This window comes from Motacilla alba, chromosome 10 (assembly GCF_015832195.1).
Source record: "Motacilla alba alba isolate MOTALB_02 chromosome 10, Motacilla_alba_V1.0_pri, whole genome shotgun sequence".
Lineage (NCBI taxonomy): Eukaryota > Metazoa > Chordata > Aves > Passeriformes > Motacillidae > Motacilla > Motacilla alba.
In genome coordinates, this window is record NC_052025.1 from 20,371,157 (window position 1) to 20,396,901 (window position 25,745).

Sequence of the window (25,745 nt, forward strand, 5' to 3'; positions counted from 1 at the left end):
GTGGAACAGGGAACAAAACCCCCTGGGACCAGACCTAGCTGCAAAACCCTGCCTGGGACCAGAAATGAAACGAAACCCGGGGATCAGACACCGCTTTGAAATCCCTCGTGGAATTGCAAATGGCCCCACCCCCCAGGAGCAGCCCCATTTGCAAAACCCCTCGTGGAACCGGCATCAGACATCCCCAGGATCAAAACCCCGGCTGTAAAAACCCTCCTGGAACCGGGACCAAACCCAGCTGCAAATCCCCGTGTGAAACTGGTGGGCACAGTGGGGCTGGGGGCACGCAGACAGAGCTGACCCTACATGGAAGCCGGCGTCCCTGCTCCCGGCTGGCGCGTGACTCGGCAGCTGGATCCAGCAGGACAAGGGCAGCTGCCACCGTTCCACCAGGGACCTTCACCTCGCCTGGCCCCGCGTGGGGAGGAGGACGGGGACGACCACAGCGAGGACAACTGCGATGATGACAACGCCAACGGGGGCGATGCACACCAGGGGCACCCCAAGAAGGCGCATGGAGTGTGCCAAGGTTGCCAGGAGGCTGCTCGGGCTGGGAGTTTGTTGTCCTGCTGTCCCAGCCAAGCCGATGGCTTTTTTTAGCCACATGGGACGGGCAGAGCCTGCTCCGGGAGGAAAAACAGTCCTGGAGCTGGCAGCCCCCGGCGGAGGGGCTGGGGGAGCTGTGGCAGGCCTTGACGTCTGCTGGCTTTAACATTAACCAGAGCAGGAGCCGCGGGCCCGCACTGGCGGGGGGGTCAGCCGCTGTCCGGGCTCCTGGGTGTCCCTGCTCCCAGCTCCAGGCTCCTGGGTGTCCCTGCTCCCAGGCTCCTGGGTGTCCCTACTCCCGGCTCCGGGGTGTCTCTGCTCCTGGCTCCGGGGTGCCTGGGCTCCGGGCTGTCCGGGCTCCGGGGTGTCCCTGCTCCCAGCTCCAGGGTGTCTCTGCTCCCAGGCTCCGGGGTGTCCCTGCTCCCAGGCTCCGGGGTGTCCCTGCTCCTGGCTCCGGGGTGTCCCTGCTCCCGGCTCCGGGGTGTCCCTGCTCCTGGCTCCAGGGTGCCTGGGCTCCGGGGTGTCCCTGCTCCCGGCTCTGGGGTGTCCCTGCTCCCAGGCTCTGGGGTGTCCCTGCTCCTGGCTCCTGGGTGTCTCTGCTCCCCGGTTCTGGGGTGTCCCTGCTCCCAGGCTCTGGGGTGTCCCTGCTCCTGGCTCCTGGGTGTCTCTGCTCCCCGGTTCTGGGGTGTCCCTGCTCCCAGGCTCTGGGGTTTTCCTGCTCCCGGTTCCGGGGTGTCCCTGCTCCCGGTTCCGGGGTGTCCCTGCTCCCGGCTCCGGGGTGTCTCTGCTCCCAGCTCCAGGGTGTCCGGGCTCCGGGGTGTCCCTGCTCCCGGCTCTGGGGTGTCCCTGCTCCCGGCTCCGGAGTGTCCCTGCTCCCAGGCCCAGCCGTGCTGCCAGCAGCCTGCGGCCCCAGGCCAGCCCTGCTCCGGGGCTGCCAGCCGCCGCCCCCGCTGCCCCCCGGCTGCCCTCGCCCTGGCCCCGCGGCCGGAGCCGCCCAGTGACCGCAGCGCGGGCAGGACGAGCGCCGGGGCAGTGATCCCGCGGGGAGAGGAGAGCGGCCATGTGGCACAGGCCCAGGGAAGGCCCAAACAAAGGCACCGCCCGAGCATCCCTGGCCGCAGCCCAGCCACCCTCCCCCTGTGCCACTCCAGTGTCCCCAGCGTGGCCACCCTGGGGACACGAGTGCTGGCAGGGCTGGCTGTGGGGCCGGCACCTCAGGGGGTGACAGGTCCCCGGGTTTGGGGCGCAGCCAGAGCGCAAGAAGGACGCGGCGTGGGGCTCCGTGTGCTCCCCGCAGGCAGCCCGTGTCTGCCTTGGAGGGGCACCCAGGGGTGACGGGGCCGTGTTTCTCCGTGCTGCCCGCAAATGCAGCAGCCCCCAGCCCCACCAGCTGGCTGGAGTGGGGGCTGTGTCCCCCCTTGGGTGGCCCTGCTGGGGCTCCTGCCCGGCCAGCACAGGCCGTGTTTCAGTGTGATCCCAGCAGCTCTGGGCACTGCAGACACGCCGCTGCCAGCCACCAGCTCCGGGTGTGCCACCGTGGGGACAGCCACGGCCGTGCTATCCCTGAACCCCACGGAGCCACACGGCGCTGCGAGGTGCAAGTCCCATGAATCACCCCAAACTCCCCGAGCTCGCTACCACCACGAGGATCTCACCGTGATGCCTGGGGCCACGTGCACAGGCATTAGGCGTCCCCATAGCTACCCCTGTACCAGGGACCCCCAGGAAGGGCCCCCGGTGGGTGCTGCCCCCAATACCAGGCTCCCCAGTAGCCCCGTGGTGCTGGAAGCCGCTCAGTGTGCTGGGGCTGAAACACTCAGCTCTGGACACAACCCCTTCAGGGCCGCTGCTCGCTCAGAAACTGCGGGGGGCAGGGACAGGCCCCTGCAGCAGCCCCCCAGGAGCGGGGTGCCCCCCGAGGCAGGAGCGGCCGCCCCCAGGAGCGGGGTGCCCCCCGAGGCAGGAGCGGGGTGCCCCCGAGGCAGCAGCAGCCTCCCCAGGAGCGGGGTGCCCCCCAGCAGCGGCCGCCCCCAGGAGCGGGGTGCCCCCCAGGAGCAGCCTCCCCAGGAGCGGGGTGCCCCCGAGGCAGCAGCGGCCGCCCCCAGCCCCTGCGGGCCGGCCCCCGGCGCGGTGGCGGGGCCGGGGCGGGCCGGGGCGGGCCGGCCCTTTGTTGTGCTGCGGGCGGAGCCCCCCGGAGCCGCCCCCGCACCGCCCCGCACCGCCGGGGGGGGACACCCCGGAGCCGCCCCCGCTGCCTGCGGCTCCCGCCGCGCCTCGGAGCCGCCGAGCGGGTGAGCAGCGGGGCACCGGGCACGGGCGGCGTGCGAGAGCGGCGGGGCCGGCGGCGTGTGCGGGGCCGCGCTCGGGCGGGGGCGGCGGGTGCTCGTGCAGGGGGTCCCCGAGGGGCTGGGGGTGCGTGACTGTGAGAATGTGCGAGTGTGTGACTGTGTGTGACTGTGCGTGTGAGTGACAGCGTGTGACAATCTGTGCGTGCATCGCTGTGTGCCGCTGTGTGTGTGTGACAATCTGTGCGTGCATCGCTGTGTGATTGTGTGTCTGTGTGTGTGACAGTGTGCGTGCATCGCTGTGTGGCTGTGAGTGACAGCGTGTGAGTGACAATGTGTGTGCATCGCTGTGTGGCTGTGTGTGTGCACCTGGGTGTGCCTGTGTGACTGAGCCGGTGGGTGTGCCTGTGTGTGTGCATGGGTGAGTGTGCTCCTGTGTGTGTGCTCCTCTGTGTGTCTGTGTCTGTCTGTGTGTCTGTCTGTGTGTCTCTGTGTGTCTGTGTCTGTCTGTGTGTTTGTGTCTCTGTGTGTGTGTATGCTCCTGTGTGTGTGCTCCTCTGTGTGTGTGTGTGTCTCTCAGTCTGTGTGTCTGTCTGTGTGTCTGTGTCTGTGTGTCTGTGTGTCTCTCAGTCTGTGTCTCTGTGTCTCTGTGTGTGTGTGGTGCAGGCACACCGGGCCGTTCCCACAGCCTGTTCCCAGGGCGTGTTTGCCGCGCAGGGTGTGCACACCCCGTGACCTCTCTGCGTGTGTTTACATGTGCCGGCTGTGCGTGCAGCAGGCCGGGGGTGTGGAGGCACACACACTGCTGGGGACGGCGTCACAGGCTGCTCACAGCCAGGCGTGTCAGTGCCCGCTCGGGACTTGGACACGCGTGTGCGCCGCGTCCCACGGGCGGGATGTGCCCCGGACACCTGCGGGGTGCACGCGTGCTGTGTGTCCCAGACACGGGGCTACAGCATCTGAGGAGCTGTTGGTGCCCAGGCAGCCCCTGGCCTTGGGGTGCAGGGAGGGTTGGGGTCCCATGGGCTTTTGGGTCATCCCTCGGGCCCTAGTGCCTCCTCCAAATGGGCCTGCGGCTGCTTAGGGGGCTGGCGCCGCCTCTGACCCCAAGGAGCACCAGGGCAAGGGTAGCGAGGGTGCCACAGGACCAAGGGTGCCGTGGGGCTGAGGAGACCAGTGCTGGTTTGGGCTCTGCGGAGTCGGGACTGGCGGGGAAGGGGGCACCCGTCCCCGAGCCCTGACCCTCCATTCCTGCGCTCCAGGGAGCTGACATGCCTGTGCTCCGGGTCCACCCCTCGCTGCCCCCCAAGGGTGCTCACTGGCTGGGGCTCCTGCTGGCTCTCCCCTGCCCTGTGCCAGGGCTGCCCAGCAAGGAGTGGGGGCCCCATGCAGCACCCCGAGTACCCTGCAGCTGCCCAGGCAGGCAGTGCAGGCAGCGTGGGGCGCGGGCAGGGGACAGGGGGACTGTGGGGACACCCTGTTGTCCTCAGAACTGACTCTGCCATCGTGCAGGAGCGATGGGAGCAATCAGAGAGGAGTGTGTTGTGGGGTGCAGGTGCCCCGCAGGGCTCTGCCAGGTTGAAGGGGATGCTGTGGGGCAGCGTGGGGCTGGCTGTGTGCCATGACCCACACCCCAGCCAGGGGGTCCTGGCAGTGGGGTCTGAGCTCACGGTGGGCCAGAGAGGCGGGGGCAGCCCAGCTTGGCCCCGTGGGAGGCCCTCGGCTCAGGCAGGGTGTCACAGCCGGTGCACGTGGAACGGGGGATGCCCCGGGGCCCCGTGGGGAGCCCTGTCAGCTGTCAGGCCAGAGGCTGCCCCAGCCCCTCGCAGGAGCGGTCAGGGCGCGGCAGGCAAAGCACTCCAGCTGCGGCCGGGTATCCCTGCTCCAGTGGGACCCGCAGCGTCCGGCAGCTGGGGCTGCAGCATCTGGGAGGCCGTGCAGCCGCGCTCTGCAGGTGTGCATGCACGCGTGCTCGCGCACCGTGCGTGTGCGTGCTCCAGCAGGGGCTGCCGGCTGCTGTCTGGCGGCTCCCAGCAGCCAGCCGAGCCGGGGGCGAGCGTGTGAGCCCCGGCAGGTGGGGAGAGCCCGGCTGCGTGGGCAGCGTGCGAGCCGGGCGCAGGTCCCTGAGCAGGAAGGTGGGAGCAGGTCCCTGCGGAGGAAGGTGGGAGCTCGTGGGCAGCAGCGGCAGCAGCAGCGGGGCGCACACAGCCCGTCCCGCTCTCTGCAGGCAGCAGCAGCCAGTTCCATCGCCGCCTGCCCAGGCACCCACTGCCAGTGGGAACGGGGTGGCGGGCGCTGGCGTGGGAATTTGCTGCAGAAACCGCTGCCCCGCCTGCGTGCTGACCCCAGGCCACAGGTTTTGGTGCTGCCCAAACGCCCGGAGAGGTTTCCCCGTTGCCGGCAGTGGGCAGGGAGGGTGGCACGGCCGCCGCAGCGGGGCGTGCCAATGCCTGCAGCAGGGCGTGGGGCACGCACGGGCCTGCTCGAGAGCGGAGCGGGGCAGGGTGCTGCGGTGCCCTCGGCTCTGCCCCGCTGGCAGCTGCGTGGGCAGGACAGGAGATAAATGGGAGTTTGGCGTAAACAGCCCTGGCTGCCAGCAGCGCTGGAGTGGCGCTTAAAGGCACAGGCTCTGGCCTGGTTCTGCTGCCTGTTCCTGCCCTCCCTCCCTGCCTGCTCTGCCCTCCTTTTCCTCCCTGCCTGCCCCTTCCCTTCCCTCCTGCTCCTGCCCTCCCTGCTCACCCCAGAGCAGCTGCCCTCCCCACAGGGGCTCCTGTCCTGCTGCATGCCATCACACCCGGGTGTTGACACAACCCTGCCACGGCCGTGCACAGGTGACAGCCGGGTCCCTGGAGCCCCCCAAGGTGCCGTGAGGTGGCGTGGGGCAGGGGGCCGTGGCTGCAGGGTGAGTGCCTTCTCCCACCCTGTTCAGAGCACCGTGCTCGTGACGTTGAGCCCTGTCCGTCTGTGCCACTTCCCGGGCAAAGGGTGCTGCTGATAAGGCTGGGGTGGAGCTGTGGGACTGTCCCAGGCCTGGGAAGGAACGTCAGGCTCCATCAGGAACAGCAGGAGCAGCGGGGACAGGAAGTGAGCAAAGTCCATTTGGGGCAGAGGGGCAGCCCGGAGCCCCAGCTCTGGACATCAGGTATGACCTGTGAGCAGGCAGCGTCCGGCATGCCGAGCGGGCAGAGCGCGGGAGTGCGGGCACGGGCATCCACGAGTGTGGGTACAGCTGTCCCAGGAGTGTGGGGAGCATTTCTCCTGGGCAGGGGGCTCCAAGTGGGTCCCACCATTGCAATCCGGGGCTGGGACTGACCAAGAAGGACGTGGGAAGCTCTGCCCCACACCCCACACTGGGAGGGCAGCGCTGGGAACCCTGGCCCCAGGAGCGCTGCCTGGGCAATCCCCGGACCCCATCCCTCTGTCCCCCTGTCCCCGTTGCCGTGGCGATGCAGGGGGTGGTCGTTCGTAGCAGTGGCGTGGGCGCTGCTGGCCGGGTGGGCAGTGCTCTGAGGGCTGTGGGGCTGCAAGCCCTCCCCACGCCCAGCCAGGGACAGAGCCCCCCGAGGGCCGGGCAGAGATCGTGCCCAGCACTGCCGGCTCGGCGGGACCCCCGGGACGGGCACAGGGGCTGGCAGGGACGCGTCGCCTGCGCCGAGCGCTACCTGTGGGGACACCGGTGCCGGCCAGGTGTGCCCGTGGTGGGGCTGGCTCAGGCACTCCGTGGCACCCCACGGCTCCCGAGGGAGGGCAGGCAGCGCTGGGCTGTGCCGACCAGAGCCCCCGGCCCCAGCAGTGTGGGGCACAGCTGAGGGGCAAGGGGGCGGCTCTGGTAGCAGCAATGGGGCCGAGCTTGTCCCCAGGACAGCAGGACACTGCCGGGACAGCTTTTCCGGGGACAGCGAGATACGCTCCCAGCCAGCCCCTCCTGGACCACCCCCGGGGCCCCGGCCCCGCCGGGTTTCCCTGCCGCGGGGGAGGAGGAGGGTGCAGGGAGTCCCTGGCCGCCGCTAGCCCGCGGACAAAGCCCCGCTCCCTCCGGCCCGTGGCGGCCGCGGGGCGGGGGCTGGGGCCGGGTCCCGCCGGGGCGGCGTGGGGCGGTACCGCCCGGGAACCGCCCGCCTCCTCTTCCGAGCGGCCCTCCCCGCCCGGGGCACCGGCGGGGCTGCGGGGCCGGAGCGGATCGGTGCGGCCCGGTACGGCTCGGGGCCGGATCGGCGAGGCTCGGGCGGGGCCGGTTCGGTTCGGTCCGGCCGGGCGGGGCTCCGCCCGTGGCCGCTGCGCCCGGTGCCGAGGGGCGGAGCGGGGCGGGGGCCGTGCCGTGCCGTGCCGTGCCGTGCCCAGCCGCTGAGCCCCTTCTCTCCCCGCAGGTCTGCAGCGCCCGGGCGGCTTCGCGGCCGCGGCGGAGCCCCGCGCTCGCTCCGGGATGGCGGCGCGGCCGGTGCTGCCGGTGCTGGCGGCGCTGCTGCTCTCGGCGGCTCCGGAGCCTGTCCCGCGGGTCAGCCTGCCCTACGGTGAGTGTCCGCCGGCCTTCGGTGCGTGAGGGTCCGCCGGCCGAGGGGAGGGGAGTCACCCCCGCCGAGGGCTCCGGCTGGCGTCTGCTCCGGGGCGGCGGAGCGTCCCGCGTCCCCCGGGCTCTGTAGCCGCGTGGAAACGCCGTGTGACAGCCCCGGCAGCTCCCCGGGGCACGGGGAACCCTCCGTCAGCGGGACACGGAGCAGGGGCTGGGACAGAGCCCCGGGGTGCTGCGGGGTGCAGGGCCGCACCCGGGGTGGCTGTGTCGGGGGCACCGGGGCCACTCGCGCCCCCCGAGCAGGGCAGCGGCCGTGTTCCGTACCAGATGGGATGGGCTGGGGGCCTGCCCTGGGCTCCCTCCCTGCTCAGTGTGTCCCTGGGCGGGGGGACACGCCACAGCCCCTTTCTGTGCCGTGCCCCGCTCCGGACAGCTCTGAGCCCCTCCGCAGGCGCTTGTCAGCTGCGTGCCCCGAGTGCTGGGGGCTGCACTGGGCAGGGGCCGGGAAGGAAATCCGGGAGGGTGCTAGGCCAGGCAGAACTGTAACAAGTGGGGCCCTGGTTGCAGCCCCCTCCTGCCCTGCAGAGCCCCCCAGCAGCTGGCACAGGCTGGGCGAGCCGTGGGGCGCGCTGCTTGGGCTCAGCCCTGGCAGCTGTGCCGTGCGGGGGAGCCACCCACGGCTGTGCTGCCAGAAGATGGCTGGATCCAGCTGCTGCCGGCCAGCAAAGCCCATCCCGTCCTGTGCTGGGAGGGTGCCGTGGTTTGGGCAGCTGCGAGCGCTCCCTGGCTCAGCGTGCTGCAGCTCACTGGTGTCGATGTGGCCCCACCACATGCTCCCGTGACCGCTGGCCGCGGCCCTGGTGGCTCCAGCAGATGTGGGACCTGCTGAGCTGGACAGGAGGCTGGGACCCAGTGAGACAACCAGCTCGGCATCGTGCCACGCTGTGCTGAGCCGTGCTGAGCCGCGCTGCCTGGCCCTGCCTGCACAGACCGGTTCTGCCCCGTGCTCTGCACACCTGTGGGAGCTGTGGGGCTGCAGCCACGGGCAGCGCCTGGGGATGCCGGCCTGGACCCGAGCTGGGCGGGGAGCAGGGGCCGGTGGCCGGTGTGTGTCCGGTGGTGGCTCCCGTGGAGCGTGGCCACGTGGGGCTGCGGGCGGTGGGAGGGAGGAGCTGGGAGCTGCTCCCCTGGGAGCACTGGATGTGCCTGCAGCAGGTTTGTCTGGAAGAAGCAGGTCTTGTCCTGACAGGTCCCTGGCAGCCACACCAGCAGCCAGCTCCCCGTGTCGGCACAGCTCTGCAAGGCACAGGGGCGCCGTTGCCCCTCCGCTGCCGTGCCCAGCACGGGCGGCATCACCCCCACGCTAGGGTGCAGGGCCCCTCACAGGAGGATGCCCTGGGGCATCAGCTTCCTCCTCTCAGCACCACTGTGGAGAGCTGGGCTGGTGCTGGGGGCAGCTGAGCCCCCGGAACGGGGAGATGCTGCCCCATCTCGAGGCACCCGGGGTTTGTGGAGCAATGGGAGGTGAGACCCACCCCACAGACCATTGCCCCCCAGCTCCTCGATCCCTCGCATTGGCTCTCACCAGGCAGGGCCTGGCAGGAACTCTGGGGTCGTCCTGGTGGGACTCTGGGAGCAGGCAGGGGTTGGGGAAGGTCAGGCAGTCCCCAGAGGGTCAGGGAGTTGGCAGCGTGAGTCAGCCCGACGTGTCCCGCTCACACAGCCAGGCCCAGCTGATTCAGAGCGGCGGTAGCAGAGGAAGGGCTTCCGGGGCCAGGCCACCCACGCGGGACAGGACGGCATGGGACGGGGCAGGACAGGCACTCCCTGACTCAGCGTGGCCACCGGCCCGTGTCCGGCAGGGGCTGAGCCCCACGTCCAGCACGGGGCTGAGCCCCACGTCCAGCACGGGGCTGAGCCCCACATCCAGCCCGGGGCTGAGCCCCACATCCAGCACGGGGCTGAGCCCCACATCCAGCCCGGGGCTGAGCCCCACATCCAGCATGGGGCTGAGCCTCATGTCCAGCACAGGGCTGAGCCCCGCGGGCTGGGGCACGAGGATGCTCGCAGCACTCATTTCCCCCTGCCCTGAGCTTGGGGTCCCTGTGGGCCTGGGCTGGGCTGAGCCTCCCCTGCTGCAGGGCTGAGCTCTAGGGCTGGACGTGGCTGGGCAGCTGGGCAGTGCCAGGCAGGGCTGTTGTGGCATCCTCGGGGCCAGGACGTGGCTGTGCCTCGTGGTGGCCTCAGGCATGGCGCTGCACGGTTCACTGCGGTGTGTCTGGCAGCGTGGGCAGAGCCAAATCTGGCCCTGGCTGCTCCGGGTGGGTAGCATGGCCAAGGTGCTGGGCAGAGGGGCCAGGAGCAGGCGTGGGGCAGGGTCCTGGGGTCAGGGGCCAGCACGAGGCTGATGCCTGTCACGCTTGCCCCACAGACTCGGCCGAGAGGGTGGTGCGGCGCTTTGAGGCACCCGGGGTGTCCAACTACACGGCCCTGCTGCTGAGCCCGGACGGCGGGACCCTCTACCTGGGGGCACGAGAGCTGCTCCTCACCCTCAACACCAGCAACTTTCAGCCCAGCTCCCCGGCCCGTAGGGTGAGCCCAGGGATGGGCTGGGTGGCCCTTGGGGAGGGAGGGGGCACCCAGCAGGCTGGAGTGCAGGGGATCCGCCCCCCACCAGCGTTTTGGGTCTGTGGGAGCCGTCCTGCATTCAGCAGCAGCTGCCCCAGAGCAGGGTGTTTGAGGTGGGGAGGATGTGGTTGCTGTGAACAAGCCCAAGGAGGGTGTGGGTTGGCCAGGCAGGGACGGGGGGGCTCCCAGTGACTGTCCCTTCTCCACAGCTGCTGTGGAGTGCGGATGAGGAGAAGAAGAGGCAGTGTGTGTTCAAGGGCAAGGACCCCCAGGTGAGCCCCACTGCCAGCAGGCATCGGGGGCAGTGGTGGGTGCAGGAGTGCCCTGTGCAGGGTGGGTGTGGGTGAGACAGCTGAGCCAAGGGCTGAGCTGGGTCCTCTGTCCCCTGCAGAGGGACTGTCACAACTACATCAAGCTGCTGCTGCAGCTGAACAGCACCCACCTGTACACCTGTGGGACCTGCGCCTTCAGCCCAGCCTGCGCCTACATCGTGAGTACAGGAGCAGGGTCCCCTGCAGGTCCCCCCGTGCCGTCAGGGCCCTGCGGCGGGGTCCTCGGCACTGGGACAAGGGCTGCTGGCTCACAGCCTCCTCCTGCTGCAGAACGTGCAGCACTTCAGCCTGGAGCGGGACGCGTCGGGGAAGGTGGTGCTGGAGGACGGGAAGGGACGCTGCCCCTTCGACCCCGAGTACCGCTCCACAGCTGTCATGGTCGGTAAGGCACAGCACCCTGGGACCCTCGCCCTTCCTCCCGTGCCCCCCTGGAGCCCTCACCCTCCCTGCAGTGCCCTGGGACCTTTGCCCTCCTCCCTGCGTCCGCCCAGCCGAGCCCAGGCCAGGCCGGGCTGTCTCAGCGGGACGCAGGGCCGTGCTGGTGGCGCGTGGCGGCTCCCAGCAGGAACGTGTCTTTGGCAGACGGCGAGCTCTACGCCGGGACCGTCAGCAACTTCCAGGGCAACGAGCCGACCATCTCCCGCAGCCAGGAGAGCCGCATCGCCCTCAAGACCGAGAACTCCCTCAACTGGCTGCAAGGTGAGGGCTGGGGCTGGCGCGGCTGCTCGGGGTCCCTCTCCCCTGCAGCATGGGGGGCAAGGGATGGGGCCAGTAGTGCTGAGGGTGCTTGTGTCCCCAGACCCAGTGTTCGTGGGCTCAGCCTACCTGCGGGAGAGCCTCCCTGCCGGCAACCCTGAGGGCGACGACGACAAGGTCTACTTCTTCTTCCGCGAGACCGGGAAGGAGTTTGACTATTTTGAGAACACCATCGTCTCCCGCATCGCACGCGTGTGCAAGGTGGGCATAAGGCAGCAGGGGCGTGAGGGGGCTGTGCCTGGGCTGTGACTCGCTGCTGGGGTGGGGGGATGTGGGGCCATCCTGCATATCTCCACCCCGTGGTGCCCGGACCCCCGCTCCGTTCCTCGGCGTGTGGGGTGCCCCGCGGCCACGGCGCGCCACCCTGACCCGCTGTGCCCTGCAGGGGGACCAGGGCGGGGAGCGCGTGCTGCAGCGCCGCTGGACAACCTTCCTGAAGGCACAGCTGCTCTGCTCACACCCGGAGGATGGGTTCCCCTTCAACGTGCTGCAGGACATCTTTGTGCTCACGCCGGGTGAGCTGCGCTGGAGGGACACACTCTTCTACGGTGTCTTCACCTCGCAGTGGTGAGTGGTGGGGAGCCAGGGCAGCGCGGGAGGTTTGGCAGAGCCAGGGCCTGATCTTGCCGCGGGCTCTGCCTGTCCTCACCAGGAACAAGGGTGGACTGGGCAGCTCGGCCGTCTGCGCCTTCCCCATGCACAGCGTGCAGCGTGCCTTCGGCGGGCTCTACAAGGAGGTGAACCGCGAAACGCAGCAGTGGTACACGGACACCAGCCCCGTGCCAGAGCCCCGGCCAGGCATGGTAGGTGGCCCCTTGGCACCTGCCCGAGCACGGGACGCAGCGCTGCCCGTTGCTCTCCTGGTCCAAGGGCTGCCACGGCATGGTACCCTCCCAGCCACTTCCCCCAGCCCTTCTGAGCCCCTTCCTTTCCCTGCAGTGCATCACCAGCCACACGCGGCACCTGAAGATCAACTCGTCGCTGCAGATGCCAGACCGGGTGCTGAACTTTATCAAGGACCACTTCCTGATGGACAGCCCGGTGCGCAGCCAGCCGCTGCTGCTGCAGAGCCAGCGGCGCTACCAGCAGATCGGCGTGCACCGCGCGCAGGGCCTGCACGGCACCTACGACGTCCTCTTCCTGGGCACGGGTGGGTGCAGGCGGGCTGCGGCGGGCGGGCTGCACGCCCTGCGCCCCGGCCCCGTTCTGCACGGCCCCTCTGTTTGCAGACGACGGGCGGCTGCACAAGGCGGTGCGGGTGAACCACAGAGTGCACATCATTGAGGAGATCCGCCTCTTCCCTGACGGGCAGCCCATTCTCCAGCTGCTGCTGGACCAGGACCAGGCAGGAGCCAGGGCGAGGGGGCACTGGGGGCTCAGCCTGCTTGGGGCTGGTCCTGTTTGTGGGCTGGGAGACAGGGGTGCGCAGGAGCCCACCCCACTGACCCCAGCGTGTCCCCTCCCGCAGGGCCTTGTCTACGCAGCCACCTACACAGCAGTGGCCCAGGTGCCTTTTGCCAACTGCAGCCTGTACCGCAGCTGCGGGGAATGTGTGCTGGCACGGGACCCCTTCTGCGCCTGGAGCCGGGGTGCCTGCCGCAGGGTCGCCCCACATCCCCCGGCACACCCACAGTAAGTGCTGCGCCCTCTGCCATCCCCCTCCAGCCCACGGCGCCCCACTGCCCTGCCCTCACTCTGTTCCCAGGCTCTGGGCACAGGACATCGAGGATGCCGACACGGAGCGGCTCTGCCAGCTGGCCAACGCCTCCCAGCCGCGTCCCCGCATCCTGCTGACGCCAGGTGAGCTCCCGCTGCTGCCGCAGTGTGGCTGCGTGTCCCGGGGCTCCTCCTGCTCCCCCACGCTCCCCGCAGCCCCTGCCCCCAGCTGGGGTCCCCTGGCTGATGTTGCCGTGGGTTCTGCCTGCAGGCTCAGGCGCCGCGTGCCAGCAGATCCAGCTCCCTCCCAACGCGGTGCGGCCGCTGCCGTGCCGGCCGCTCTCCAACCTGGCCTCGCGGCGCTGGCTGCACAACGGGGCCCCTGTCAACGCCTCCTACCTGGTGCTGCCCGACGGGGCCCTCATCCTGGTGGGCAGCCCGGAGCGTGCGGGCACCTACGAGTGCTGGTCGCTGGAGGAGGGCTTCCGCAAGCTGATGGCCAGCTACTGCGTGGGCGTGCAGGAGCCAGCCCTTGGGCCGGCGAACCCTGGCAGGAAGGTGGCTGCCGGCCGCGACGCCCTGGAGACGGTCAGCACGTCCCGGAGCACCTCGGCGGCGGGCAGTGCTGCGGCACGGCTGGACGGCAAGACCTACTGGACCGAGTTCCTGGTGATGTGTGTGCTCTTCGCCGCTGCCCTCCTCGTGCTGGCCTTCTTTGTGCTGCACCGGCACCGTGACGGCATGAAGGCCTTGCTGGAGCCCGGCGACCCCAGCAGGCACCAGAAGCCGCCCCGCAAGCCAGTGGAGAGCCTGCCCCTGAATGGCAGCAGCCTGCCCAGCACGGCTCCCGAGCACAAGGGCTACCAGGCCCTGCAGGACAACTACATCGTCAGTACCCCCGTGCATGAGCCCCCAGGACCCCCACGCACCTTCTCTGAGTCAGAGAAGAGGCCTCTCCACGTCCGTGACAGCTTCGTGGAGGTGTCTCCTGCCTGCCAAAGACCCCGGGTGCGCCTGGGCTCCGAGATCCAGGACTCGGTGGTGTGAGGGGGATGAGAGCCAGCCCTCGCTCACGACTGCCTCTGCTCTGCTGAGCCTCGCTGGACCATGCACCACTGCCAGGTCCGTGTTGTCTGTGTGTGCATGCCCAGAGCCTGGCACCCACCCTCTGCGGCAGCGCCCACCGGCCAGTGGGGTGTAGACCCTCGCGGGCTCCCTGGGCATCACCTCGGTGGTACTTGTGGGTGTGAGGGGTGCCTCCTGCCTTGCAGGGTCCTGCAGGACGGTCCCAGCCCAGCGTCCCTGCTGCAGGGATAGACACGGTTCCTGGCTTGGGCTGCTGGTGCGGGCTCTGCCAGCCCTGACCCCTCTATGCAGAGGGCAGGAGGGGGCGGCCGCAGACCCCTCGTGCCCCAACTCACTGTGACGTCCCGCTGGGGACCCAGGGCCAGCGTGCGGCTGGGCAGCGCCAGCCCCGCGGCATGTGCTGTGTGTCTGTGCTTGGTTCGTTTTTAGTACGTGGAAAATGTGAATTGTGTCGGGGAAGGGGAGCTGGGAACAGCTGCCCCTGCGCTGGGTGGGCAGGGACACCCCCACGGCCCCACGTGCGTGTGCGGAAACGTCTCTCGTTTTTATATAAAGTCCTTCAGACACGTGTGTGCGGCAGGCTGAGTGCCTTCCCGGGCCAGAACCATCCCAGCTGGCCCCGTGGAGAGCAGCCACGCCTGGCTCTCACTGCAGAGGAAGATCTGCCCGTGCCTCCAGCGGGGGCAGAGGACGGTGCTGGCCAGCCGCTCTGCGGAGTCCCCTCCTCGTGTGCTTGGCTGAGCCCTGGCCAGGGCACGCGGGGCCGGGCAGGGACAGTGGCTGTGTCCCTGTGACCCGCTGCCAGGCTGTCACTCGGGCAGCCCTGGGCTGTCCTGGGCCGTGCCTGGAGCCCCGTGCCCTGGCAGTGTGGTGCAGGGTGGCCCTGTGGTGGGGGAGTGCAGAGCAGTGGGGTGATGCCATCCTGGCACCGTGACAAACAGAAGGCTGAGCTGACCAGGAATAAGAAAATTTGGGGCCTGGGGCTGGGAAGAGGGCAGCCCCCAGCTGGAGAGAGGCTGTGAGAGCCCCTTCCCTGGACCACAGTGTTGTGCTGCATGTGGGACCCAGTGCTTGTGCAGTGGGCATCAGCTCCTTGTCCCCATCCCACCCTGCTGTGGGCTGATCCTGGACACTGGGCCAGCAGGACCTGACTCCGTGGCGGCTGAGGGCGAGGCCTGGGAGTGCAGCCAGTGCTGGTTTTGAGCCCGCACACAACCGGGAAGCACCGGCAGTGCCAGCACAGGGCTGGGGGAAGCGGTGAGCTCCGCAGGGATGGCGTGTCCAGGCAGGATTCCCCCGAGGGACCAGCTCTGCCTTGCTCCCAGCTGGACCCATGCACTGAACTTCCTGCACAGCCCGTTCTGGGACATCAAAAAAGCCACTGGAGGCGTTGGCTGGTGAGCTGCCAACAGACACAGCCCTGGGGCTGTAGGGGCACAGGCCTCGGCGGGCAGATACCGTCAGCACCGGGGGCAGCGGGCTGGAAGGGCTGGCAGCGCCAGGAGCAGCAGCCGCTGTGTGAGAAACGGCCACGCCAGAGCCCCGAGAGCCAGCAGCTGCTCTGCCCCAGCCCCGGGCTCTGCGCCCCACGGCAGTCCTGGCAGGGCTGCTGGCTGCGGGCCGGCGCAGAGAGGATCCCGAGCAAGGACAGGGGACCCTGCTGCTGCCCGCAGTGACGGTGCCACTGGAGCCCAGGGCTCCCCTCAGTGCCCCGCCTGGGCGCTGAGCTCTTGGCACTGCCCAGAAGGATCCCAGTGTGCAGCAGGGAGGGAGGGAAGGCCCGGGGAAAGCGCTGTCGTGGAGCAGGATGTGGAAGCCATCCCCTGGAGCGGCGGCTGGCGCGCAGGCACAGAGGCCTGGCAGGAGCCCATGTCCCCAACACCCTGGTGGCACCCGTCCCACAGCCGGACAAAGGCAGCAAAGAGCAAGGGTGAAACCAGAGCCCTTTAATTGTGTCCTCACAGGGACTGGTGGAGGAAGAGGCCAGGGAGGCAGAGCAGCTGCTCTGCTGGAGCCAGAGGAGGGCAAAGACAGAAAGGGGGGAGGAGGAGGAGGAGGAGGAGGAGTGCAGGCTCTGAGCACAGCCCTGGGGGCACAGCTCTGCTCTGGGGTGGCACCTGTACAGTGACTCCCGGGTGACTGCTCAGAGAAAGCACCCCCGTTTGGATTATTGCTTGTGAAAAATGATCCACTCTTTGGTTATTGCTCACAGGATCCACGTTCAGTTATTGCTCAGAGAAATGGATCCGTGTGGCAGCAGGCAGCTCCCAGAAGTACGGGAGAGGCAGGAAGAGGCTGGCAGGGAGGCAGCTCCCTGCCTGCGGCTGGAAGGCACAAGGTAGGAATTGCTCCTGAGGGCAGAGAGGGGCTGTGCTGGTGCAGAGCGGCCCCAGGCAGGAGCAGAGCTGCCCTTGGAATGCACAAGGATTCAAATTCCAGTGCTAGGACAGCAGGGGGGTGGCAGGAGAGGCAGATTGCCGGGACCCCCTGCTGCCAGCAGGCACCTGAGAGGGGAGCAGGAGGGCTCCTGCCCGAGGCATTGCAGCACGGCTGGGCCACTGAGGGGCCGGGCCTGGGCTGCCTCAAAGAGGAAATGGCTGAGCCCACAAAGAGCTGAAGGAACTGGAGGAGAGCTGGAGGAGCGCTGCAGGACAGCCACGGGGCTCACAGGACAATCTTGAAGGAGCTGCAAGAGAAATGACAGGATCTGCAGCTGCTTGCTAGGGCACACAAAGGGTTTACAAGCACCCGGCGCTGCAGGGACCAGAGTCCCGTGTGGGAGAGGCTCTGCAGAGCCCTCTGCCACTACGGCAGGCGTGGCACAGCCCTGCCCTCCTGCCAGCACGAGCTGTGCCCTGTGCCAGCTGAGCAGTGAGGGTGAGGAGCCCCCGGCAGCCTCGGGGACCACCGCACCTGGCAAAGTCCGGGGAGCGGGACACCACGTGCTGGAACTCCGCCAGGTTGATGGTGCCGTCCTTGTCGATGTCGGACTCCTCCAGGATCTGTGGGGCAAGGGGAGCAGTGAGCTCTGTGCCTGGGGCCGCGCAGTGCCCTGCTGGCCAGCGGGCCTCACGTTTTGGATGAGCTGGTCCATCTCCGCGCTGCTCAGCCCGGACTCCTCGCCTTGCCCTGTCAGGCAGTTCACCAGCTGCTCCAGGTCGTTCCTGTCCAGAGTCCCATCGTTATCAAAGTCTGTGGGGAGAGACAAGGTAGGTTTTGGCAGGGCTGCAGTGACTCCAGACAGCCACAGGCACCAGCACTGCAGCACTCCACGCACCTCACCATGCCAAGCCAGCTGTTCCCACAAGAGTTCCCAAAGCCACCATCCCCGTGGGTGCTCCAAAGGCGCCGCCAGCCCTCCTGAACATCAATTCATCACCCTGCTCCCGCTTCCTCAAGGTGCGGGGATCCCAGAACACAACAGCTGTCCCCAGCCTTACCAAAGATGCGGAAGGCATAGTAGGATTTGATGTCAGAGGTGGCAGAATCGCTGAAGACACTCAGCATATCAAGGAAGTCCTCAAAGGACAGGCTGTCGTCCCCGGTCTCTGAGGTTGAGAAGAGGCGGCAGATGCGGTGCCGGAAGGGGTTTGCCTGCAGAACGGGACCGGCTCAGGCGGGGCCGGGCCGTGCTGGCCCCACCAGGCACACTTTGGCTGTGGTGCTGCTCCGGCAGGTGAGCAGGTGCCCCGCTCTGCCACTGCTCCATCACCCGCGGCACGGTCACGCCTGTCCCATGTGCCTCCCGGGATGCAGCCCCGTGCAGCAGGGATGAGCACGGTCCCTTGTGGCACAGCAGGAACCCCCAGGATCCTGCACTGCAGCGACCCTCGGGACCCTGCATGGCACAGCAGGGATCCCCGGGATCCTCAGTTGCTTGGTGAGGACAAGGAAGCTCTTTTTTGGCACGGGGAGGCCGCGCTGGGTGCAGGGGCCCTAAGCCTGGAGCAGCAGTGTCCCGTGTGTGCCAGGCACCATACCCGCAGCTCGGGCAGCGTCAGGATCTGGCTCTTGGGGACCCGCGCGGAGCACGCGTTCTCCCTCTCCTCCTTTGGCAGCAGCTCGCTGAACCTCTTGTAGGCGCTTGAAGAGGCAGGAAGGAGAGCGGCTCTGTGGTGCGAGCGGGGCGGCAGCAGCCAGCCTGGCACCGGCCGCGCTCCCGGGGCGGGGCGGCCCGCTCCCGCAGCTCCTGCCAGCTCTGCCGGGCCGGGCCGGGCCGGGCCGGGGAGAGGAGCCGGTCCGGCTGCCGCCCACCCCGGCTCCGGGGCTGCCGGAGGGTCCCCGCGGGCTCGGGCCGGCCCCAGCCCCTGCCCCGCGGCTCAGGGCGTCGCCGGCAGCACCGGCGGACCTCCGCCCCGTCACAACCGGCTCGCTGGGAGTGCCGCCGGCGCCTCCCGGCTCAGCCGCGCGTCTCGGCGGAACGGGAGCCCCGCGGCAGCGGCTGAAGCCCCGCGGCACCGGGCTGGCACGGCGCGGGGGCCCCACTCAGGGCGGTACTTACAGCAAGATCTCCTGCTTGCTCAGGAACGTCAGCTCCTGCGGGGACAGCGCGGGTCAGCACGGGCACCGGGGGCTCCTGGCCTCTGGGCACCCTCCGGGGCCGCCCTGCCGTGCCCGGTGCCGGTACCTGGTACTCGCCCAGCAGGTCCCTCGGGATCAGGCTGGCCGAGCCGCCCATGGCGCCGCTTCCCTCCGCACGTCCCGCCCGCCGCCGCCGCTGCCCGCCCCGGGCGGGGCGAGCGCACACGCACCGCCGGCCCCGCCCGCCGCGCACACGGCGGCTCCGGGCCCCGCCGGCGCGGACATGACGGACACGGCGGGAGGGGAGCTGGGCGACCCGGGCCCCGAGGAGTTCGCGTACGGCGAGGAGGACTTCGTGCTGCAGGCAGCCGGCTGGGGCGACCCGGACTCCGCGCCCTCCCGCTTCGACCGGGCGCTGCTGGCGGGCTGGAGCGACCGTATGGAGCGGGGGCTGTTCCGCTACCGGCTGGGGCCGCTGCCCACCCGCGTCCTGCCCGGCGCCGTGCGCCTCGTGGCGCAGCTGAACGAGCGGCGCAGCGCGGAGCGCCGCCCGCCGCAGCCCGTCCGCAGCCTCCGCGACCCCTTCGACCCCGCCGCCTTCAACTTCACGCGGCTGCGCCCCGCCGAGCTGCTGTTCCGCCTGCGCCGCGCCGGCGGCCCGGAGCCGCTGCTGGTGGCCATCAACGCCAGCCCGCTGTGCCGGGGACACGTGCTGCTGCTGCCGGAGCCGGCGCGGCGGCTGCCGCAGGCGCTGGCGGCCCCGGTGCTCCGCGGGGCGCTGGAGGCGACGCTGCTCAGCGCACACCCCGGCTTCTGCGTCGGCTTCAACGGGCTGGGCGGCGGCGCCTCGGTGAACCACCTGCACCTGCACGGGCTCTACCTGGACCGGCCGCTGCCGCTGGAGGAGGCGCCGGCCGAGCCGCTGGGGCCGCGCCTGGGGCTGCTCCGCGCCGGACCGGCCCCCGCCTTCCTCTTCTTCGCCGCCGGCCCCGCGGCGCTGGAGCCGGTGTCGCGGGCCGTGTGCCGGGCGGCGGAGCACCTGGCCGGTGCCGGGCTGGCCTGCAACGTGCTGGCCGCGCGGGGCGACCCGCCGGCGGGGCCCGGCGCCGGCCGCGGGCTGCGGGTGCTGCTGTGGGCGCGCCGGCCGCTCTTCGGCCCCAAGGCGGGGGAGCCATTCGCCGTGGCGCTGTGCGAGCTGGCGGGGCTGCTGCCGCTGCCCGCCGAGCCGCTCTACCGGGACATCACCGAGGGGCAGGCCCTGAGCGCCATCCGCCAGCACCTGCTGCCCGAGCCCGAGCTGCTGCGCCTGGGCGGGGAGCTGGCGCGGCTGCTGGAGCGCTGAACGGACCGCGGCCGGGTCCCTGATGGCACGGGCAGCGGCCGGGTCCCTGATGGCACGGGCTGCAGCTGGATCCCTAATGGCACGGACAGCGGCCGGGTCCCTGATGGCACGGACAGCCGCCGGAGCGCTGATGGCACGGGCAGCGGCCGGGTCCCTGATGGCACGGGCACGGCCGCAGCGGCACGGGATCCCTGATGGCACGGGCCGCGGCCGCAGCGCGGAGCCGGTGGCACGGGCAGCGCCGGCCGGGGCAGTGCAGAGCGCGCCGTGCCCGGCAGGCGGCGCTGCGGGCGGAGGGCGCACGGTGCGTTCGCGCGGCCGCTCTGGCCGGTGCCGCGGCTCCGTGGTGCGGTCGCCATGGGAACGCGGCGGAGCCGGCAGCGGTGCGATGGCGGCGGCGGGCGGCGGCGGCGGGGGCAGCGTGGGCCCGGGCCCGTCCCCGTCCCCGGAAACCCCTCCGGGCGAGGAGGCGCCCATCGCCGCGGCCTCCCCGGACCGTCCCGCTGCCCCCGCCGGACCCGAGCCGCGGAGGAAGCGCAGGCGAGTGCGGGGCCGCAGCCCCCGGCAGGGTCCGGCTGGAGCCCGTCCGGCCGCTCCCGGCGGCGCCTCCCGCTGCCTCAGCCTCCCCCAGCCCAGCCGTGCCCCGGCCCCGCTTCTCCCCGTGGCACAGTGCCCAGGCGGTGCCCGGCGCTCCCCAGCCCCGGGAGCTGGTCCGGGGTCCCGCTGACCCAAAATAAATAGTGTTCCCTGGAGCTGCCCCAGCGATCGGTCCCCTGTGTGACACAGCCAGGCGCGGCTCCGTGCCCAGCACCGGCCTGCCCGTCTCCTTGGGGCTGGCTCGGTCACCCTGCCCGCTGTGCCCCCTGTGTGTGGGGCATCGGGGCTGTGTCCCCACTCTGTCCCCTGCCCGGTGCCTCGCTGAGCTGCTGTCATCTCGTCTCTATTCCAGTGTCCCCTCCATCAACCTGAGCGGCTGCAAGTACGAGAGTGGTAAGTCAGAGGGGCAGGGTCCCGCAGGCTCTCCAGGGGCCTGCCCAGCCAGGAGCGCTGCTGGCACCCAGTTCCCTCTGGTTTATTTGCCAGCTGGCACAGGGCCCTCGTGTTAGCGGGGAGTTTGTCACACTTTGGACTGAGATTTCACCCGGTTTAAAATGTGCAACAGCAGCGCGACCCCTCAACATCCCCCACACTTGTGTTGGCCAGCTGTCTGCTAAAATGGGCAAGAAGGGTTCCATCAGGTACGGTGCAAGGGAGCACCTGGGCTGGGAGACAGGACCTGAGGGTTCTCAGCTGTTTAAAGTGCAGCTGGTGGTGGGCAGGCAGGATGTGTACCTGGAGCCTCTCCCTGTGCTGTCCATCCCTGGTGACCCCAGGGAGCTGGGCCACTCTCCCCTCCCACTCTCCTTCCACAGGCTGGGTCTTGAAAGAGCAAACTCCTGGCCCTTGAGGGCTGTTATTAATCTACTTTGCAAAGGGATCTTGGTGTGCGTGGATGCCCATCAGCCCTGCCATATTGGCACTAGCATGAACCATCCCAGCAGAGACCTTTTCCTGCAGAGCTGTGTTCTGCCGCTAAAAGACCTTTGATGTGGGAGATTAAATTCACACCGTCACAACATTTGTATCTGCCTGTGAGGTTAAGAGCCATGGGAAGTTCAGTCCTGCTGTGGAGGGGCCCTGGCACCTCAAGACAGGTGGGATTAGAGGGTTTAAAGTTCCCAGAACACTTGCAGCCAGAGGCTTGGAGAGTTGGCCAGATAAAACTAGTGCTCCTGACACCTTCCACAGGCTCATGCCAGTACCCTGCAGCCCGGAGAGCTGCACGCTCCATCCCTTGTTATTCTGGGGGGTGTCAGCCCTTGTGTGCGGCTCCTCAGGCAGAGATCAGTGTCGCATTGCACCCCCGGCCCCGGGGGGGTTCCCAGCCCCCGCCCTGGCCAGGCTGTCACCTTTGCCTCGGCACAGTGCGGCGGGCGGCGCAGCACTGCGGGCTGAAGGAGGCGGCCGAGCACGAGGAGTGGACGGTGTTCTGGACGGACAGCACGGTCACTCTGGAGCGCCTCATGGAAATGAAGCGCTTCCAGGTAAACAAAGCGGCTGCCCAGCGGGAATTGCTCGGGAGGGAGGGTGACGCAAGGCTGGCTGTGGAACAGCCCGTGGCAGAGTGAAACAGAGGCACCCAGAGCAGCGCCGTGCGCCGCCTGTGCCTCGCTCCAGGGCGCAGGTGCCTTTGCTTGTGCCGTGTCCCTGGCTGGTGTCTTCAGCAGCATTCGGCAGCTAGGGGGGAGCAGCACGTTCCAGCCCTGTGATGTGCTGTGAAATAAACAGCTCTTACGCTGCTCCGGGGCTAAGATGGAATAGGCAGATAAATCAGCAGCGAAGCCCAGATAAAGCAGCTGTAGCAAGTCTCACCCCCCAGCAGCAGTTCAAGGCAGCCACAGTCCTGGCTCCCCTCTCGCTGCTGGTTCTCCATGCACAGGCTCTCCTCGGGGCTGGGAGAATCCACGCCCGCAGGGCTCCGCTGATGGGGGTTTTTCTGCACCACTTTCAGAAAATCAACCACTTCCCAGGCATGATCGAGCTGTGCCGCAAGGACCTGCTGGCTCGCAACCTGAACCGCATGCTCCGGCTCTTCCCCAAGGAGTACAACATCTTCCCCCGCACGTGGTGCCTGCCGGCCGAGTGAGTGCCACGGGGACAGGGGGCAGGGGCCACGGGGGGCTGCTGGCCTGCTCCTGCTGGGCACCAGAGCCCAGACCTTCACTTGCTTTGGCACACACCGCAGTGGTGACCTGTCCTGCAAACCTCCCAGCAGAGGTGGAGATGTGTGCAGGCAAAAGGAGGGATGGGGAGGCTGGGTCAGGTCACACAGAGACCAATCTGAGACTCCTGTGGATTAGGAATGGGAGTTTGATTCATCCCCTGCAGGAGTTCAGAGTGTGCTGGCCTGCTGCACCATGGCTTCAGCACCCAGCTGTTAGGAAAGAGTTCAGAGGGGTTTTTTGCAGCTGGTGATAGTCACCCCTCCCTTGCACAGCTACGGAGATTTCCATGCCTATAGATCCACGAGGAAAGCAAGAACGTTCATCTGCAAGCCCGACAACAGCTGCCAGGGAAGAGGGATCTTCATAACCCACCACCCAGAGGAGATCAAGCACGGGGAACGCATGATCTGTCAGCAGTACATCTCTGAGGTACTGGGACGGTCTCGGAGCACCGGGGTAGGATTCCAGCATCCCCCATGCTCCCCAGGTCTCCTCAGGTCTGCTGGAGTGTTGGGGTGGCTGTGGCACATCAGGGACTCAGACAAAGCTTGTGCCTCTGCTGAGCAGCACAGGCAGAGGAGCAGTTCCTCACCTCACCCTTGCTCCTGCCTCTTTCCTCTCAGCCCTTCCTCATCGATGGCTTCAAGTTTGACATGCGCATCTACGTGCTGGTAACATCCTGTGACCCGCTGAGGATCTTCCTCTACAAGGAGGGCCTGGCCCGGTTTGCCACCATGAGGTACATCGATAACAGCACGAGAAACCTGGTAAAGAGGAAGTTTTAAAAAAACTCATATAGTATCTGTAGGTGTCAGTCCTTAACTTGTCCTGGGGGCATTCCAGGCCTTGAAAAGGCAGGTATTGGGGGTTGCAGGAGTCCCAGCTTGATGCTTTCCTGTTCTTCCTCTGTACCCCTTCCTCCTCCTCACAGGAGGTGTTTCAGGAGGAATAGTGCATCTGCCCCAAGGCCCCACGTTTGGGCCATTCACTGGCATTTCCACGGAATCATGGAGTTGTTTGCTTGGATGGAACCTTGCAAGGTCTCCAACCTCATGCTGAAAACTTGGTCAACAATAGATTCGTATCTGGTTTCACAGGGTCTCACCCGATCAGGTTTTGAAAACCTGCAGAGTGAAGCCCCCCCCAGCCGGTGTCTCTGGGCAGCATGATCTGCTGCTGGCCCCGATAAGAATGCTCAATTCCACACCATTCCCACTCTGCCCATGCTTCAGGCAGAAAAGAACACGGGGGCATCTGGTGGGGCTGTTGCTGTTCTTGCTCAGTGGTTCAGAGTGAACAAACATCTCTTGTGGTTCCCTGCCAGGGTGACATCTGCATGCACCTGACCAATTATGCAATCAACAAACACAATGAGAACTTCATCAAGGACGACATGGTGGGCAGCAAGAGGTACTGGCGTGTCTGAGCACCGCAGGAACACTGCCTGGGAACACGGGTTTACCTCAGCTTTCCTGGGGTGACACAGCTGAGCCGTCACCACCTCCTGTTCCCACACAGGAAACTGTCCACCCTGAATACCTGGATGGCAGAGCACAACTATGACACATCAAAGCTCTGGGCAGATATCGATGACATTGTTATAAAGACACTGATTTCAGCTCACCCTGTGCTGAAACACCATTACCAGAGCTGCTTCTCCAACCACACTACTGGCTGTGCCTGCTTCGAAATCCTGGGCTTTGACATTTTGCTGGATAGAAGGCTGAAGCCATGGCTGCTGGAGGTGAGGAAGGAGCGGAGGGCCCAGGGCTGGGGGACTAGGACAGGGGCTTTGGGATGAACAGGGCTAGTTAGATTCAAAAGGGCTGCCTTGCTCACAGAATTAACCAGGCTCTGAAGCCACACAACCTGCTGTGAGCAGGATCCAAGAGAACCCATTTCCTGCACACCCTGTAACCACAGGGAGTTTCCCAAGCCTTCAGACCCCTTGTCCTGTGAGCGCCCTGAATTTTGTGACAGCTGCCCCCTGCCTGCACCCTGTGGGGTGGGATCCAGGTGTCCTGTGGGACAAGTGGGCAATGCACAGCAGGAGAGTGCTGTGTGTGGCTCCCTGTCCCTGATGGGGAGCAGAGCATCCTGGGGCGTCACTGGGTGCCAGGTTAGGTTACCTGCTTGTCTTGGCAGGTGAACCACTCTCCTAGCTTCAACACAGATTCTCAGCTAGACCATGAGGTGAAGGATGCCCTTCTGTGTGACACCTTCAACCTGATCAATGTGCACGCCTGTGACAGAAAGAAGGTGCTGGAGGAAGACAAGCGGCGGGTAAAGGAACGGCTCCTTCAGGCCAACCAGACTCCCTGGGAGTCCAGGTATTGCTGATCCCCCACAGTGCTGCACGTCCCAGTGAGCAAAGACAGGGCATGACAGCAGGATAGCACCAGGGCTGGCTGCTGGAAGCTCCCAGAGCCTGTGGCATTGCGCAGCCTCTGAGCTCTCCCAGGCCATCTGCATCCCGCAAGGAGGAGCCAGGGCTCCTCTCTGGGTGCCAGGAGATCTGTGACACCTTTGCTCTGGGCCCTGACAGAGCTCTGCCCAAGCTGCACCTGCTTGTAATCTCTTTTGCTGGGGATGGGCAGTGCCAGCATCCTGGGCTGGCAGGGATGCTCACAGGAGGAACCACAGCCCTGTCTCAGGAACTGGGGGTACCCTGGGCATGGGCCCTTCTTCAGGGCAGGGGTCCTTTCCAGGACTGAGGGTTTCCCGTTCCTCTGTCTGCCCTGTGTCCTTTCACAAGCCCGGGTGCAATGAGCCTGCTGCCTTGCAGCCAGGGCGTGGCTCTCTCCAGCTGCTGTAATCCTGGGACATGCTGAACACGTCATCCCTGCGCTCTGCCTGTCCCAGAGCCTCTCCAGAGCTCCCTGTCCTCCCTCCTGCTGCAGGCGCAGGGAGCAGGAGAGCAGCCAGGCTGCCTGGCTGGCACAGGCTGAAACCTATGAGAACGAGCACCTGGGGGGGTTCCGACGCATCTACCCAGCACCTGGCACAGAGAAGTACGAGCCGTTCTTCCAGCAGAGCAGGTCCCTCTTCCAGGAAACAGCAGCATCCAAGGCAAGAGAAGAGTATGCCAGGTATGCTGCTCCTGTGGAAACCCACCTCTCCCAGGTGGCATGGAGACCACTTGCTCCTGATCTCTCCTGGGGAGCAACTCTGCTGCTTGGCAGGTGTAAGAAAGCGGGGAGAGTGGGAGGGGAAAGGAAAGAGCCTGCACGTGCTGTGGCATCACAGCAGAGTGGCTCCTTTTGGATGGACTCCAGAGAGGAAAGGGCAGTACTCCATTGACTTTTGGACCCTGGAGAC

At 67.7% G+C, this 25,745-nt stretch overlaps 5 protein-coding genes across 13 annotated transcripts; 4 read left to right on the forward strand and 1 right to left on the reverse strand.

The window, feature by feature from the left end:
• The first annotated feature begins 306 nt into the window (after positions 1-306).
• LOC119705171 (basic salivary proline-rich protein 2-like) lies at positions 307-2,841 on the forward strand. The gene is made up of 2 exons (XM_038147270.1): positions 307-529; positions 2,045-2,841. The coding sequence occupies exons 1-2, from the start codon at positions 307-309 to the stop codon at positions 2,839-2,841; spliced, it is 1,020 nt and encodes a 339-aa protein (XP_038003198.1).
• On the forward strand, positions 2,785-15,435 carry SEMA4B (semaphorin 4B). Of its 4 annotated transcripts, none has more exons than XM_038147498.1 (15): positions 2,785-2,837; positions 7,199-7,342; positions 9,773-9,933; positions 10,179-10,241; positions 10,361-10,459; positions 10,572-10,683; positions 10,884-11,000; positions 11,101-11,258; positions 11,443-11,624; positions 11,710-11,860; positions 11,997-12,207; positions 12,287-12,402; positions 12,526-12,689; positions 12,763-12,857; positions 12,985-15,430. In XM_038147498.1, the coding sequence occupies exons 2-15, from the start codon at positions 7,255-7,257 to the stop codon at positions 13,758-13,760; spliced, it is 2,493 nt and encodes an 830-aa protein (XP_038003426.1). In that variant the 5' UTR covers positions 2,785-2,837; positions 7,199-7,254; the 3' UTR covers positions 13,761-15,430. The 4 variants fall into 4 exon arrangements, with proteins under 4 accessions (XP_038003426.1, XP_038003424.1, XP_038003423.1 ...); XM_038147496.1 differs by lacking the exon at positions 2,785-2,837 and adding an exon at positions 5,421-5,973; XM_038147495.1 differs by lacking the exon at positions 2,785-2,837 and adding an exon at positions 6,061-7,024 and having other exon boundaries at positions 11,761-11,860; positions 12,985-15,435.
• Positions 15,436-15,725: 290 nt separating this feature from the next.
• CIB1 (calcium and integrin binding 1) lies at positions 15,726-18,550 on the reverse strand. The gene is made up of 7 exons (XM_038147372.1): positions 18,427-18,550; positions 18,301-18,335; positions 17,780-17,882; positions 17,240-17,393; positions 16,873-16,991; positions 16,713-16,801; positions 15,726-16,485 (listed from the first exon to the last, which is right to left on the reverse strand). Exons 1-7 carry the CDS (start codon positions 18,475-18,477, stop codon positions 16,464-16,466), a joined length of 573 nt encoding a protein of 190 aa, XP_038003300.1. The 5' UTR covers positions 18,478-18,550; the 3' UTR covers positions 15,726-16,463.
• A 22-nt stretch (positions 18,551-18,572) lies between these two features.
• On the forward strand, positions 18,573-19,752 carry GDPGP1 (GDP-D-glucose phosphorylase 1). The gene has a single exon (XM_038147373.1). The coding sequence runs from the start codon at positions 18,604-18,606 to the stop codon at positions 19,660-19,662; it is 1,059 nt and encodes a 352-aa protein (XP_038003301.1). The 5' UTR covers positions 18,573-18,603; the 3' UTR covers positions 19,663-19,752.
• A 99-nt stretch (positions 19,753-19,851) lies between these two features.
• LOC119705223 (tubulin polyglutamylase TTLL13-like) lies at positions 19,852-25,739 on the forward strand. Of its 6 annotated transcripts, XM_038147377.1 has the most exons (10): positions 19,852-20,202; positions 20,612-20,652; positions 21,628-21,746; positions 22,214-22,344; positions 22,700-22,856; positions 23,051-23,194; positions 23,752-23,837; positions 23,946-24,171; positions 24,573-24,757; positions 25,328-25,739. In XM_038147377.1, the coding sequence occupies exons 1-10, from the start codon at positions 20,051-20,053 to the stop codon at positions 25,725-25,727; spliced, it is 1,641 nt and encodes a 546-aa protein (XP_038003305.1). In that variant the 5' UTR covers positions 19,852-20,050; the 3' UTR covers positions 25,728-25,739. The 6 variants fall into 6 exon arrangements, with proteins under 6 accessions (XP_038003305.1, XP_038003308.1, XP_038003302.1 ...); XM_038147380.1 differs by having other exon boundaries at positions 20,054-20,900; XM_038147374.1 differs by having other exon boundaries at positions 20,054-21,746.
• The last annotated feature ends 6 nt before the right edge of the window (positions 25,740-25,745 follow it).

Excerpts from the sequence above, each read along its gene's own strand:
- LOC119705171 (XM_038147270.1), top strand. The coding sequence starts at position 307 with ATGGAAGCCGGCGTCCCTGCTCCCGGCTGGCGCGTGACTCGGCAGCTG. Across the intron at positions 530-2,044 it reads GGCGCATGGAGTGTGCCAAG|ACACGCCGCTGCCAGCCACC; the intron begins GTTGCCAGGAGG and ends TGGGCACTGCAG.
- SEMA4B (XM_038147494.1), top strand. The coding sequence starts at position 6,670 with ATGGGGCCGAGCTTGTCCCCAGGACAGCAGGACACTGCCGGGACAGCT. Across the intron at positions 10,460-10,571 it reads GCCCAGCCTGCGCCTACATC|AACGTGCAGCACTTCAGCCT; the intron begins GTGAGTACAGGA and ends CTCCTGCTGCAG. Across the intron at positions 12,208-12,286 it reads CGTCCTCTTCCTGGGCACGG|ACGACGGGCGGCTGCACAAG; the intron begins GTGGGTGCAGGC and ends CTCTGTTTGCAG.
- CIB1 (XM_038147372.1), bottom strand. The coding sequence starts at position 18,477 with ATGGGCGGCTCGGCCAGCCTGATCCCGAGGGACCTGCTGGGCGAGTAC. Across the intron at positions 18,336-18,426 it reads ACCTGCTGGGCGAGTACCAG|GAGCTGACGTTCCTGAGCAA; the intron begins GTACCGGCACCG and ends CTGTCCCCGCAG. Across the intron at positions 16,802-16,872 it reads TGGACCAGCTCATCCAAAAC|ATCCTGGAGGAGTCCGACAT; the intron begins GTGAGGCCCGCT and ends CTTGCCCCACAG.
- GDPGP1 (XM_038147373.1), top strand. The coding sequence starts at position 18,604 with ATGACGGACACGGCGGGAGGGGAGCTGGGCGACCCGGGCCCCGAGGAG.
- LOC119705223 (XM_038147374.1), top strand. The coding sequence starts at position 21,249 with ATGTGGGAGATTAAATTCACACCGTCACAACATTTGTATCTGCCTGTG. Across the intron at positions 22,345-22,699 it reads ACGTGGTGCCTGCCGGCCGA|CTACGGAGATTTCCATGCCT; the intron begins GTGAGTGCCACG and ends TCCCTTGCACAG. Across the intron at positions 23,838-23,945 it reads GACATGGTGGGCAGCAAGAG|GAAACTGTCCACCCTGAATA; the intron begins GTACTGGCGTGT and ends GTTCCCACACAG.